Raw genomic sequence first — 13,588 nt, forward strand, 5'->3', positions numbered from 1 at the left:
GCACTATTAGAAAGTATAGTCTTGTTGGAATAGATGTGGCCTTGTTGGAGGAAGTCACTTTGGGGTGGGCTTTGAGACCCGGTTTTTTGGATCAAGATGTAGAACTTTCAGCTCCGTCTCCAGCATCACGCCTGCCTGGATGCTGCCATGCTTCCCACTATGATGGTAATGGACTGAACCTCTGAACCTGTAAGTCAGCCCTAATTAATTGCTGTCCTTTATAAGAGTTGCCTTGGTCACGGTGTCTGCACACAGCAATGGAAACCCTAAGAAAATGCCCTTCTGTTTTCACATGGGATCTGGGAATGAAACTCGTGTCTTCAATCACTTTATGGACTCAGTCATCTCCCAGCCTTCAAGCAATGTTTTTCTGTCTTTAAAATGCAGTCATTAAATTTGTCCAGATATTCAGGAAATTGTTTTATATGCCCTTATCCTGAATTGCCATGTTTTATTCTTTTAGTCACATGTCTGTCTGTAATATTTAACAAGTATCTAACATATAACAACAGAATATCATTCTCTCCTGTCCTTACGATAGAACCTTCATTTCCCCGTCAAAGAAATTATCCTTACTTTTCTCACAGTAAAGGAACAACTAACTTGAATCTATACTCATGACGTCTTCTCCAGTGAAATGTACAATGTACTTCTATTATTCTCCCGTGCCCACGTAAGTCTTCTTATAAAACTTCCCTAAAATTACATACGATTTTTCATAAATAGTGACACCACATAGTTAACAGTTTCATATAGGTTATAATTAACTACTCTAATATTATTATCAGATATAACAGAGTAAAAGGAGCATATAATTATTTCCTTTGGCTAACAGAGGTCAACTTAGGTTAAAAAACTGAGATAAATTTTGTTCTGGCTCCTGCCTGGGAAGCAGATGGGATGACGGCAGATCTTCAGCTCTGCCCCGATTCTCCAAGTCCAGTCCACCAGTTACCTCCAGCTCTGTGCCCACCTGCTACAGCATACCGTGTCCCCGCCCCATCTCCAATGGTCCGGCCAGATCTTCTCCTCAGTTCCCTTCCCCACTACTTTCTGTATTTCAAACCCGCAGGCTCACACTGGAAACCCAGAGGCCACTCTGACCAGGGAAGCAGGCGGGCTAACTGCAGATCTCTCCTCTCCCTCTTCTCTTCTCAGACCAACCCCTAAGTCAGCTCGGCAGCACAACACCTGCCACAGCCTCCTCTTTGCCCCCATTCCTGAAGAACTAACCAGATCCTGGCAGAACACCCTACTACCCACTCCCCCAGCCCCCGGAAAAGGACCCCATCACCTCCTAGTCCATCCCTATTAGAAAGTGTCAGCTCCTAATACCTAAGAAAACATTATAATTACACCAGACTTCTCAATGGAGACTCTAAAAGCCAAATTGTACTACAGAGTTATAGTAACAAATACAGTGTGTTATTGGCATGTGCATGCGCGCGCGCGCGCGCACACACACACACACACACACACACACACACACACACACACACACACACACACACAAAGTTACATCAATCAATGATGTTCCAGACAAATATCTACACACTTATGGAAACATATGGAAACTTGATTTTTGATAAAGAAGACAGACACACAAAACTGGAAAAAGACAACATCTTCAACAAATGGTGCTGGTCAAACTGGATGGCTGTCTGTAGAAGAATCCAAATAAATCCATACATATCACCCTGTACAAAATCCAACAACAAATGGACCAAAGACCTCGCCATAAAACCAGACACGTTGAACTTGAAAGAAGAGAAAGTGAAGAATAGCCTTGAACTCACTGGCACAGGCGACAGCTTCCTGAACAGAACATGGTGCTGGAAAAGGAGCCAAGAGTTCTAGCTCAGGACTGTCAGGCAGCAGGAACAGAACATGCCACTGGGTCTGGCTTGGGCTCTGGAATCCCAAATCCCACCCCCAGCGGCACACTTTCTCCAACAAGACCATACCTATCCATGGCCACACCCTCTGACCCATTTAAAGTAGTTCTACTCCCTAGTGACCAAACATTCAAATATAGGAGACTTTTGGGCCTTTCCTATTCAAAGCCCATGTGGCATTACTGTTTAGTTAATGATAAGCAAGCTACAATCCACAGAAACAAAGAGGGTAAGTACTGGGTAAGGGACTGGAGTGTGCAGATATCATTAGTAAAGGGAATAGAACAGAATTGTGAATACATGGGGAGCTGGAAGAAGTGCATTTCAGATAGAGGAAGAGGGGACAAGCAGAGAATACAGGGAAAGACAACCAAAATTAAGTGTCATTTGAGGAGTAGTATGGAAACCTAATATAGCAGAAATTTTGTAAATATATACATTTACAAAGGTGTAGTGGCTTGAATAGGTTTGGCCCCCATAGACTCATGTATTTGAATGCGTGGCCCAGTACTAGGCATTAGGAGGTGTAATACTAGTGCCTAATACTAGTATTAGGAGGTGTGTCCTTGTTAGAGAAAATGTATGACTGAGGAGGTGAACTTTGAGATCCTATGCTCAAGCTTCACTCAGTGTGGAAAAGACCCTCCTGCCTATGGAATATAGTCCCCTTCTGGCTGCCTGCCCTTAAATCTAGATATAGAACTCTCACCTCCTTCTCCAGTACCATCTCTGCCTGTGACTGCCATGCCTCTTGCTATGATGATAATGGACTGAATCTCTGAAACTGTAAGGCAGCCCCAATTAAACATTTTCCTTTATAAGAGTCGCCTTGGTCATGGTTGTCTCTCCACAGCAATGAAACCCTAAAACAGAAGTCCATCTAAATAATATCATGGAATAATGGAGGAGACAGAGTATTAACTGGTCACCTCTTGTTACCAAAGGAACCTTCTAATATCAAGATTTGGTTGCATTTTATTGAGCTGTTGGCCAAAAGAGCCCCACAGGAACCCCCAAACAACCTAGGCTGTTTCCAAGACAATATTTTGCTTTCACAAACTGATTAGCAGGTCCCATTGCAGAAGATAACACCTACACAACTCACTGAGGATAGAGAAATTGAGCTGGGGCCTACATACAGCCTTCACTCCTATGTTCTAACATCTTTGATACAGGAAGGAGTGCTGCATGCTACCAAAAGAGAAACATAAACACCAAGTTAACCACAACCCCTTTGATCTACAATGGTGTCCAGACCACAAGATCTGTTTGGACAATGACAATGACAAGCTTGTAGAAGTAATCAACCAATAACTGATTTGACTTAAGGCCCATTCCAGAGATGGAACCCATATACAACACTGCTTAGAAGTTGGAAGAACTTGAGACTAGAGAGACTAGAAACCTAGGGCAGAACCATATACTATGGGTCTTAAATGAAAGGTATGATAAAAGTGCTCCAATTATACTCATAGATCAGTGCCTAGTTTAGCCATCATCAGACAAGCTTCATGCTAAAGCAGATTGGGAACAAATACAGAGATCCACAGTCAAAAATGGGTGGCGGGGGTGGGGGAGGACATGCATAAATGGGATTTCCCCATCAAACACCTTCCCTTAGAGCTAGAGAACCTGAGGAAGAGGAGATAGAAAGAATGTAAGAGCCATAGGAGATAGAGGACACCAAGAAAACAAGGCTCTGAATTTATATGAACAAAGCTCATATGAACTCACAGAGACTGAGGCAGCATGCACAGGGCTCGCACTGGTCTGTATCAGGTCCTCAGCATATATATGATGGTTTCCAGTTTAGTGTTTTACAGGATTCCTGAGTGTGTGAACAAGTGGGTCTCTGATTCCCGTGCCTTCTCCTAGGCTCTTTGCCTTCTGTTGATTTGCCTTCTCCAATTTCAATGCCATAGTTTTACCTTATTGTATATATATTTTATTTTGTTATACTTTTATTATTATTATCTCCTACAAGCCTGTTCTTTTTCTGACTGGAAACAAAAGGGAGTGGATCCAGATGACAGGGGAGGTGGGGAGGAACTGGGAGGCACAGAGGGAGAGGAAACTGTGATCAGGATGTATTATGTGAGAAAAGAACCTATCTTTAATAATAAGAGAAGAAAGTATATTTAACTCTCAATAGATACTATTTTAAAACTTGCCTTCCAAAGAGCTTATGGCAGGCAATATAAAAGAATGATCACTGACAGGATCACAGATTGTTGATAGTAATCTCTAACGTCAAAGTAGGCCATATCTCCTGATGATGGAATTTATGACTCACTGATTATTAACACTTAGATCTTTAGAATAGTATTTAATAATTCTGTTTTCATTATGTAACACACTACTTATTTCCTTGACCCTAAATAAAAATAGAGTAAGGCACATAGACATTGAAATAGACAAAAGTTCATAAAACTCAAGAAATCTAAAAAAGGAAGCCATTAATATGTATTCTAATAGTCTTCATATGCCAAAATGGAGCTAAGAAGAACATAGGACCCCAATCCTGAGAGAAAAGAGTAGGAAAACATGGTCATTCCTATCTTCAAGGTATTTCAAACATGTATGTGATATACAGTGCTCAAACCTAGGCATCCTAACCTACCCCTGCCCCCATCACAGTCCTCTCGATCTCTAACGGTCACTAGTCTCCTTTCAGGTTGTCAGTATCTTGGCTTTCATATATGATGAAGAACACAGGGTGCTTGTATTTCTGGGTCAGGTTTATTCCATAACTGAAGAACTCATAATGTCCATTCATTTTGCTGCAAATGGCAAAATTTTATTCTTCTTTATTGTTGGCTAATATGCACTGAGCTACATGCTATATTTACTTTATGAATTCATCTGTTGAAGGGCACTGAACTATTCAGGACAGTGCTGCACTGGACACAGGAGAACAGCTGCTTTGGGAAGGTGATTTTCTTTCCTTTGGATCCACTCAGAAGTAGAATACTCCATGGGAATTCTAGTAAACTCATCCCCAAGGGCATCATACAACACAAAACAAGAAACATTAACAGGGACCCTTATAGTTTCTATAACCATAAATATTACTGCCTTATCTGTTATCTTTAGAAGATTCTCTTCTGAAGATTAAAACAAAACCCATCAAATAGAAGAGCTTGCCGTGTACGTCAGAGACAACAGTGCAGACCATCATTAAGTAGAAAGTAACATGCTGCCATTGTGTGAAAGGCCTGGCCTTTCAATTCTGACTTCGTGATAAAACTACCATCCCAGGTCTACAAGGTTAAGGGAACCAGGATTCGGCAATTTATGAAATTGCTGCTTAAGCAACTTCTTTTGGCAGCAAATTCTCTCTCCCGTGGCAGCCTGTGCTGCCTGGCTTTCCTAACTTTACTGTATTATCAAAGTGTTTTGAGCACTCAAAAAATGAAACAAATCATTAATCATTATCCCCCCAAGAACACAATCCCAGTTTCCTTATTATGACATCGGTTTGTCTTTTTCTGCCTTCCTCCTCACCTTCTCTCTTTCTTCTAAAGTGTAATCCTGGGCCAGCCTATTTTCTGACCCTCAGCCACAGGTCACTCTGAACCACGTCTTTCCTTTTCCTCCTAAGAAGGCACTAGGCAAAAGGTCAAAAAGACACCAAAATCAATAGAACTGCCTGTGATTTCCTATACTATTGGCTGACAAAATCACAAAAACTATGAAAGCATGGCTTAAATCTTTGAATATTTAAGACTATAGGGAACTCATTTCCTAGATAAAATTCCTGAACGACTCCAACACTCTCTAACTCATTTCAACTCCTAAATGCCACAAAGCTGTTCAGTTAAACAAGAGGCAAGAGTCCAGTATAAGACAGTGTTCCTTAACTACAAGGAAAGAGAATGTGCCTTGTTACATACATACATACAAAGATACACACATGACGGTAAAATTGATCTTCAGTCGAGATTCATGCTAACTGGATATAAGTGGTAGTAATTTTGATGATAAATGGTATTGCTCTTTCATTTGACTTCTACTGCCTGTATATTAAGCAAAGTAAATGATCTGTCAATTACCATATAACATAGTTGGCAGGAGCTGCCTCCTTTCTCCCTCTCATGGCCCCTGCTCTCTTGTATTTGTCCTCCAGACAGTCCTGCTTTGTTCCATGGGACATTCCTCTGCAACCCTGTTAACAAAACCACTAAGCAGCATGCAGTCAGGTTTGTCAGTCCCCCTTCTAGTCCTACAGCACATGCTAGAGACTGACAGGTAGTCAGACTGGAATAGGAGACTGAAACCACACTGAATTGTACCTTTCTCTTCTGAGTACCCCCTCTCCTTATGGTATCTCCCAGAACAGTACCACAGTAAATAACTACACACAAGTAGGAATCTTCCTGTAGCTTCTGGAAAATCAGTGCCAAGACAGCTCTGATACCTCAAATTCTAGAAACCCATCTCTAGTCTAGATCTTAAACCAATCTTCTGAGGTTCACAGCCCCTAATGGAACTTAGGCTTTTCTCTCTTCAACACTGACCTAAGAAGGAAAGTGTTATCCTTCTCCACTTTTCCTAGCCTCCTACTGGAGCCACCCTCAACCCTGAGTGAATTCACTTCCTTGAGGAAACCACTCCATCAGCCTTCCCAGAGCCACAGACACATTAGGTTCCCCCTAGCCACTACATGTCCCTTAAAATGTCACAATCCACTTCGAGGATGGTTTGTAGCTCAGAACAAAAGCCATCTTTGTGTGGTTCTCTGTTTTGTTCCCAACAGAGAAGGGATGTCCAGTGAATGTTTCCCACTGCCTAAGGAAACTCAGCAAAATGTTAACAGTTACTGAATCTGAGCAAAATGTAAACAGTCACTGAATCTGAGCAGAGTAAGAACCTTTCATCGTCCTTCTAGATCACATCTTCTCTGAAGCTCACAATAGTAAAAAAAAAATGCCTTCTTTGCACTATGTAATAATCCCAGCACTGGGAGAATGGAGGAGGGGGAACTGCTGTGAGTTCCAAGACGGCTTGGGGGGTGTTTCCTAAAACCAAAACTAAACAAAGTTTCTTAGGAACACATATTTATCTGACACTTTTTCTCTTAAAATATATTGGTGTTTTCCAAGGAATAAGGCTAAAATCAATGAAGCAAATCAGAAGTATCTACAGCTTAAGTTTTAAAATTACACAATCAAATCAACTGTGCAACAGTTACGTGGGCTCAGAGGAAAGGCTGTGTGTGTGTCATAAATCTCAAATCTGTTTACAGTGTTTAAAATGTGGATTACTTTATAAGAATGATAAAGAACGACAGGATATTATACATAATTCTCACATGAGAAAAGATCTTGTCCAAATTCCTGTTGTTTTTTTTTTAACCTTTCAGGAAAGAAGTCTGTATATAAGATGATGGTTTTGTGTTTTTAATAACTCATTAACAACACTGTACACAATAAATTATCAAAGCAACTTCCAGCAATAGTAGAGTCGACCTCTGTACTTGTTCCTTGGCAGGATTAGAATATGCTCCTTGGAAGCAAGCACAGAGAGGCAAGCCAGCAGTGTGCCGGGAGCTGCCCTGGCCTTCACTTCTCCTACACTAGCATCTGGGATCCCAGTTCAGATACCTGTCAAAGGTGCCTACGAGCCACTGCCGACTGGAATAAGCTCACAGGGCAAAGGTTCTCATTATGTACATTGTTGATGTACCCTTAACAGGTAAGAAAAACACCCAGCACATGAGAGACACTAAACTGTTCAATGAATGAGTCACTTCAGAGTAATATAAAGGTCCAAACTGGAGAGGTCAACAAGGCACAGAAGAACAGACAAATGACCAGATAATCAAAGGAAAGGGATATATAAATGGTGCTGACATATAGGAAGTTATTCAACCTCAGAGACAGCTAGAGAATCTTAATAAGGATAAAAAACATGTTCACCAAATTAATTAGAAAACTATGAAAAGTATTAACATTGTGAGTATTTCAACAAAGTGTGCCCATATTTTCGTTTCTTGTGGAAATATGATCAGGTACAGACCCTTCAGAGGGAAGTCTGGCTCCATACAAATATGTACCTCCTTGGCCGAGCAATTCTTCTGGGGGTGTCGATCTCACACAGACTTACAGAAGAGTGAAGTGACGTATGGCGACTGTACGTTAATGTTTATAATGGCAGAAGACTAGCAGAAGCTAAGCACCTATCGGTTAAGGCATATTTATAAATAGGGCACACAGACGGGACATATTACATGAAGCCACAAGAAAGAAACGACCAGAAGCCTGTCTCACTGCTTCATAGTGAAAGGAATCAGCTACAAAACAACCAGAGCACTGGTTATGGTATAGATGAAGAAAAATACTGTATTTATTTGCTTATATCTACAGACACCAAGAAAACTTTGCAAGTGGTTTGTACCTTTGGGTGAAAAGGATGGGTTGCAGGCACATGGGAAGGACATGTATGCATGGCTGCATTTCATAACTTTAGACTGCTGGCCTACGTGATCATACCATCCCCCAGAGAAATGTACGAAAGCAAGAGTCATGGGGCTGCTCTATAGGTTAATGATGTAGACAGACTTCCAGGGGGAACTCAGCAATTCATTAATACCTAGCATGTATTTTCACATGAACACACTGACTATGAAAGCAGTCACCTAACATCAAGGCTAATCTCCTAAGGACCTCTCGACAGCTTCACTCTCCAGGAGTATCTTGACTTGTTCTTAAAGGTATTTTAAAACAGTTAGCATGATGTTGGCTTTAAAGTAAGTTTAGAAGTCCTGATATTTAATGACATTGCAGATTGCACCACGTCCCCATTACCTTAAACTATGCCTCTCATTTATGGTAAATTCTGTGACAGGAAAACAACGTAATCTATGATTATAATGTGAGGTGTTTTAGGAAGAAAGCACGCATTAAATTTTCATGTGAGTGATCTCTCTTCTTCATCAGGACATTAAGAAAAGAATTCTCAAAATCAAAGGTATCTAAGTGACTTAAGACTGGTGCTGCCAATAAGGAAGAAGAAAAACAACAAAGCAAAACAAAACAACACCTCCAGGGGTAACACAGCTCGACCTTCCATCCACATGACCCGGTCATTAAAAATGAGAAAATGAGTCTTACCTTACTTCTGCTGGAGGATTTGGGGAGTAGGGATTTGCGGAGCAGGCCAGAATTCTGATGACTGCTCCAGGATGGTAGGTCTCCAGCACATGGACAGCTGTGGGATACACTTGTTGCTCAAAAGTCAGTTCCACATAGTCCTGGCTCTGAAAACTGGACGGCGTTCTTCTGAATGGCAAGGATGCACTAGGACACTGATCCCACCATGTTCCGTAAGTTCGAAACACAGCCGTCTGCGTGAAGTCGCCAGAACTTGGGAAGACATTTGGTACACCTGCCAAATTCCACATGGTGTAGGACATGCTGTTCTCGCTGCCGTAGTGGGAACTGAAATCCACCACTTCCTTAGCATACTGGACCACCTCTGCATTGAGAGGGGAAGTCCGGCTGTTTGATACTATAGTCCTATGGCTGCTCATCATATCTCCTCTCGTAGCTGTCCTGGCTCGACGCCGAAGGCACATATAATAAAACATGGTCAGAACTGTTAACATGGGAAACACTGGTGACATCTAGTCGTGAATTATGAAGCTTCAAAAGGTCAGGTGTCCTCGGTGAGATGCATGAACTCTGAAGGATGGTCTACAAAATGAATGGCTTGGTGAAGTAAAATAATTTAAATAAGCAAAAAAAAAAAAAAAAAGGAACAAAAGGAGAAGAAAAGAAAGAAATGCATGGATACAGCAACAAAGAGGAGTCATCCCCAGTGTCATTTCCCAAAATGAAATCTGAAAATGTAAGTTTTCAACTATAAATATGATCTCTGGCACAAACAATGTACCTACTATAATTTGTAAGAAACTAACATATATAAATTCATGCTAACAGGAGAACAAATTGCTAATGTAAGGCAATGGAAGACGTATGAATCTAAGTCTTATTTTATATAAAATAACCACCACTCAAGAAATATCGACTGCTTGGACTTTTAAAATTAAAGTTATTTAAAACATGTCATGGACTAGTAACACACTACCTTTACCTCAAATCACCTCAGGCACTGGCATCCTTTCACACTTTCAGGAATACTCTATTGCTAGGCACAGCAAGCACCTTTACCTGCCGAGCCAACACCCTGGTCCTATGATTCCCTGTGGTTAATTAGCTGATTTTCCCAAACATGCTATGTACAGATTCCACATTATGGAAATACAGTTTTTCAAGATGACAGTTAATTAGACCAAAGAAATTAACTGCCTTACATATCACAGATCAACAGATGGCATTTAATCTATACCCTTAGAGCTATTTGTTAAGGCACTTCTCGGCTACCTGGCATCTGATTTGTTGCCACACACTCTTAGGAATCACTCACCCCGGCTCGAAGGGTCACGTGACACACTCGGGGAGCGCAGGAGCTGGTACCCATGCACGTGTCTGAAACACGCATACTGCTTTCGCCTACAGATGCTGAAATGAGACAGCCTGAAACAGAGTTTAAACAAACATTTTTAATAGAAAAGTGATGAGATCGAAAGCATAAGATAATTTAAAAATGAAACTTTCCAATTGGGCTATATTTGTCAGAACCTGTGGACAATCCTGAATTAATAATTTTTTAATCTGCTTATCAGAATTTGATTAAAAAATATAACAAACCATACTAAACCTATTGTTTTGCTTCAATCTATGCCTGAAGAAATATTTTAGGAGAGCCAAACAGTGTCTTTACCTTTCTGGACTAGTTTGCAACCTTCAACAGTCAAGAAGACCCCAAGAGGCCACTGTTGTTTCAAGCCATCTCTACTAACTCACTGTTGTTAAATTAGTAAAAAGACCACTGCTTGTCAACATGAAGAAGGAAACTAAACATTTATTTTAATCTTGTAATGCCCTGGCTCTAACTTCTTCTATGCAGAAAAATACAAAACTCTCTCCACACACACACACACACACTTTTTTTTAAGTACAGCAATGTTGTAGCCTCTTGAGCACTAAGATTACAAACTATGATCTGTATTAATCCCAACCTCCAATGGCTGTTTCTGAAATACAGATACATTCTACATTCCTTATATTGAGGCTTTCCCCCAGCCAGACAGCACTTCTCTGGCAACCTAGAGAACCCAGTTCTAACCCTTACATTTCACTTCATGTCTCAATACTCTTCTTTTTGACCCGTGTTGCCTGTCAGCATGCAAGCTTACGCTCTGACGCCAAATGGTCCTGCATTTGTCTCAGAAATACTTTTAGCAGGGTTTATATTTAGGAATACATTTTTTTGTGAACTACTGAGCCAGGGCAATGGTCTTCATTTCTTACCATGTGGCTTCCTGCATACTGTGTATGTCAGCATGTTGATAGAAAGATGAGGTGGAACAAAACCAAAAGAGCTTGGAGTAATCTAAAAATACACAACAGCATCTTCTGCCCCTGTATGCCATCCTGGTCTAAACACATTGAGATGCTATATAAAATTCTAGCCAGTGCAATAATAAAGGGTTAAGTGTAAAACAAGTGTAGAGAATGCACACTCCTGAGAAAGGGGAAAATCCGGAGTAGAGGACACCCACTGGACCTAACCTGACTCACAGATTTACATTATTAGCCAGAATGGTTATAACAGAACACACTAACAACCAGAGAGAAAATTACTAATCCAGCAAGCACAGGGAATGTTGGAAGAACCTTCATGAAGCTCAAAAAGGAAGGAATCCTGTCCGTGGAACCAGAGATAACAAACTGGCTCGCTCGCCAGAAAACTACACACACAGTGTCAACTCAATCAGGCATATGCTGTGCACACGGCCAAATTTACACCACTTTACAGTTTGGAATTCCACTCACCAGAGGGAAAAAACTGGAAAAGCAAACCAGTTTCAAACTAGGAACATTCCAGACATGGTAGGCACAAATGTGAAGTCTCTTTGTAAAGATGTTTCCACAGAGGGGAAAAAAAAAAAAAAAGCCAAACCCTTTCTGAAGACTCATGCCTGTGAAAACTCAGCCACTACAAAATGAATCACAAAGGGGTCAGCTGCTGAAGAGGAATTTGCACCCTCTGGGGCAAGGAAATTTAGAACAATTAGAGTAAGACCTTGCAGCGAAAGGTAGTAAGCCATGCAGGGACGAAAGCCATGTGCCACAGGACAGCACTTTGGTCAAAAGGACAGTCAGACATTGCCTCTTACTCCAAATTAAGCTCCCGCTTCATTTCTCAAAACCGTTACTCAGAAAGCAGTGTAGGAACCTAGGAAACATCTTCAAAACAGGGTATCTTCATTAATGTCAGTCCTCACAATCATTCTTGGCAAAAGGATCTCAGCTAGCTTTTACTACTGCAGATTACAGGATACTGTAAAAACCAACGAACCTGTCATATGGACAACAGTATTTTTGAGCTGTGTAAAAGCTTAAGTAAAATTTGCATTAAGGAACACATATAAAACCTGAGTTATATATTGTGAATATATGTTATATGCTCAAGTTTCTTCAGATTGGAAGTGTAAAATGGAAATTTTGTTTTCTTCAATTCTGAATAAAAAGAATCTCTAGTTAATTTTTTGTAAAATTAAGCCTAAAATCTTTTTTTTTCTTTTTCTTTTTTTTTTTTATTATTAACTTGAGTATTTCTTATATACATTTCGAGTGTTATTCCCTTTCCCGGTTTCCAGGCAAACATCCCCCTCCCCCCTCCCCTTCCTTATGGGTGTTCCCCTCCCAACCCTCCCCCCATTGCCGCCCTCCCCCCAACAGTCTAGTTCACAGGGGGTTCAGTCTTAGCAGGACCCAGGGCTTCCCCTTCCACTGGTGCTCTTACTAGGATATTCATTGCTACCTATGAGGTCAGAGTCCAGGGTCAGTCCATGTATAGTCTTTGGGTAGTGGCTTAGTCCCTGGAAGCTCTGGTTGGTTGGCATTGCTGTACATATGGGGTCTCGAGCTCCTTCAACCTCTTCCAGTTCTTTCTCTGATTCCTTCAACAGGGGTCCTGTTCTCAGTTCAGTGGTTTGCTGCTGGCATACGCCTCTGTATTTGCTGTATTCTGGCTGTGTCTCTCAGGAGCGATCTGCATTCACATTTTGATCATCCGTCTTGAGTTTCATTTGTTTTAGGCATCTAGGGTAATTTAAGCATTTGGGCTAATAGCCACTTATCAATGAGTACATACCATGTATGTCTTTCTGTGATTGGGTTAGCTCACTCAGGATGATATTTTCCAGTTCCAACCATTTGCCTCATTTAATTTCATAAAGTCATTGTTTTTGATAGCTGAGTAATATTCCATTGTGTAGATGTACCACATTTTCTGTATCCATTCCTCTGTTGAAGGGCATCTGGGTTCTTTCCAGCTTCTGGCTATTATAAATAATAAGCCTAAAATCTAATATATAATACTATAGTAGTACAAAAAAAGTGATTATAAAATGTACCTTTAGGGAGAAATTTTCAAGCTCACACAAAAAGCTATTGTAAAGACTCTCACAGCATATAAAAATATGACTTCGCAGTTATTAAGCCAAAGTTGGCAGGAGAGTGGCCTTCAGGTTTAGTTACTACTTAATTCAATTCCTTCAATAGTGATTATGAGGCTAGACACTGTGGGGTCTCCACAAACGGCCATCAGAGGACCAATGATCA

General features: G+C 40.8%; 1 protein-coding gene across 4 annotated transcripts in view; it reads right to left on the bottom strand.

Annotated features, from left to right (window-relative positions):
- Window positions 1–13,588, bottom strand: part of Fbxl4 (F-box and leucine rich repeat protein 4) — an 83,291-nt gene that overhangs the window by 60,302 nt on the left and 9,401 nt on the right. For 3 of the 4 annotated variants that reach the window (XM_032905201.1, XM_032905178.1, XM_032905185.1), the window contains 2 exons: window positions 10,323–10,432; window positions 9,008–9,589 (listed from right to left, as the gene is read on the bottom strand). In XM_032905201.1, coding sequence (XP_032761092.1) covers window positions 9,008–9,519 — 512 coding nt within the window. In that variant the 5' untranslated portion in view covers window positions 9,520–9,589; window positions 10,323–10,432. Of the gene's footprint in view, window positions 1–9,007; window positions 9,605–10,322; window positions 10,433–13,588 lie in introns of all 4 variants that reach the window. The other variant, XM_032905193.1, reaches the window with a different exon arrangement.

Source organism: Rattus rattus, chromosome 1 (assembly GCF_011064425.1).
Source record: "Rattus rattus isolate New Zealand chromosome 1, Rrattus_CSIRO_v1, whole genome shotgun sequence".
Taxonomy (NCBI): Eukaryota; Metazoa; Chordata; class Mammalia; order Rodentia; family Muridae; genus Rattus; species Rattus rattus.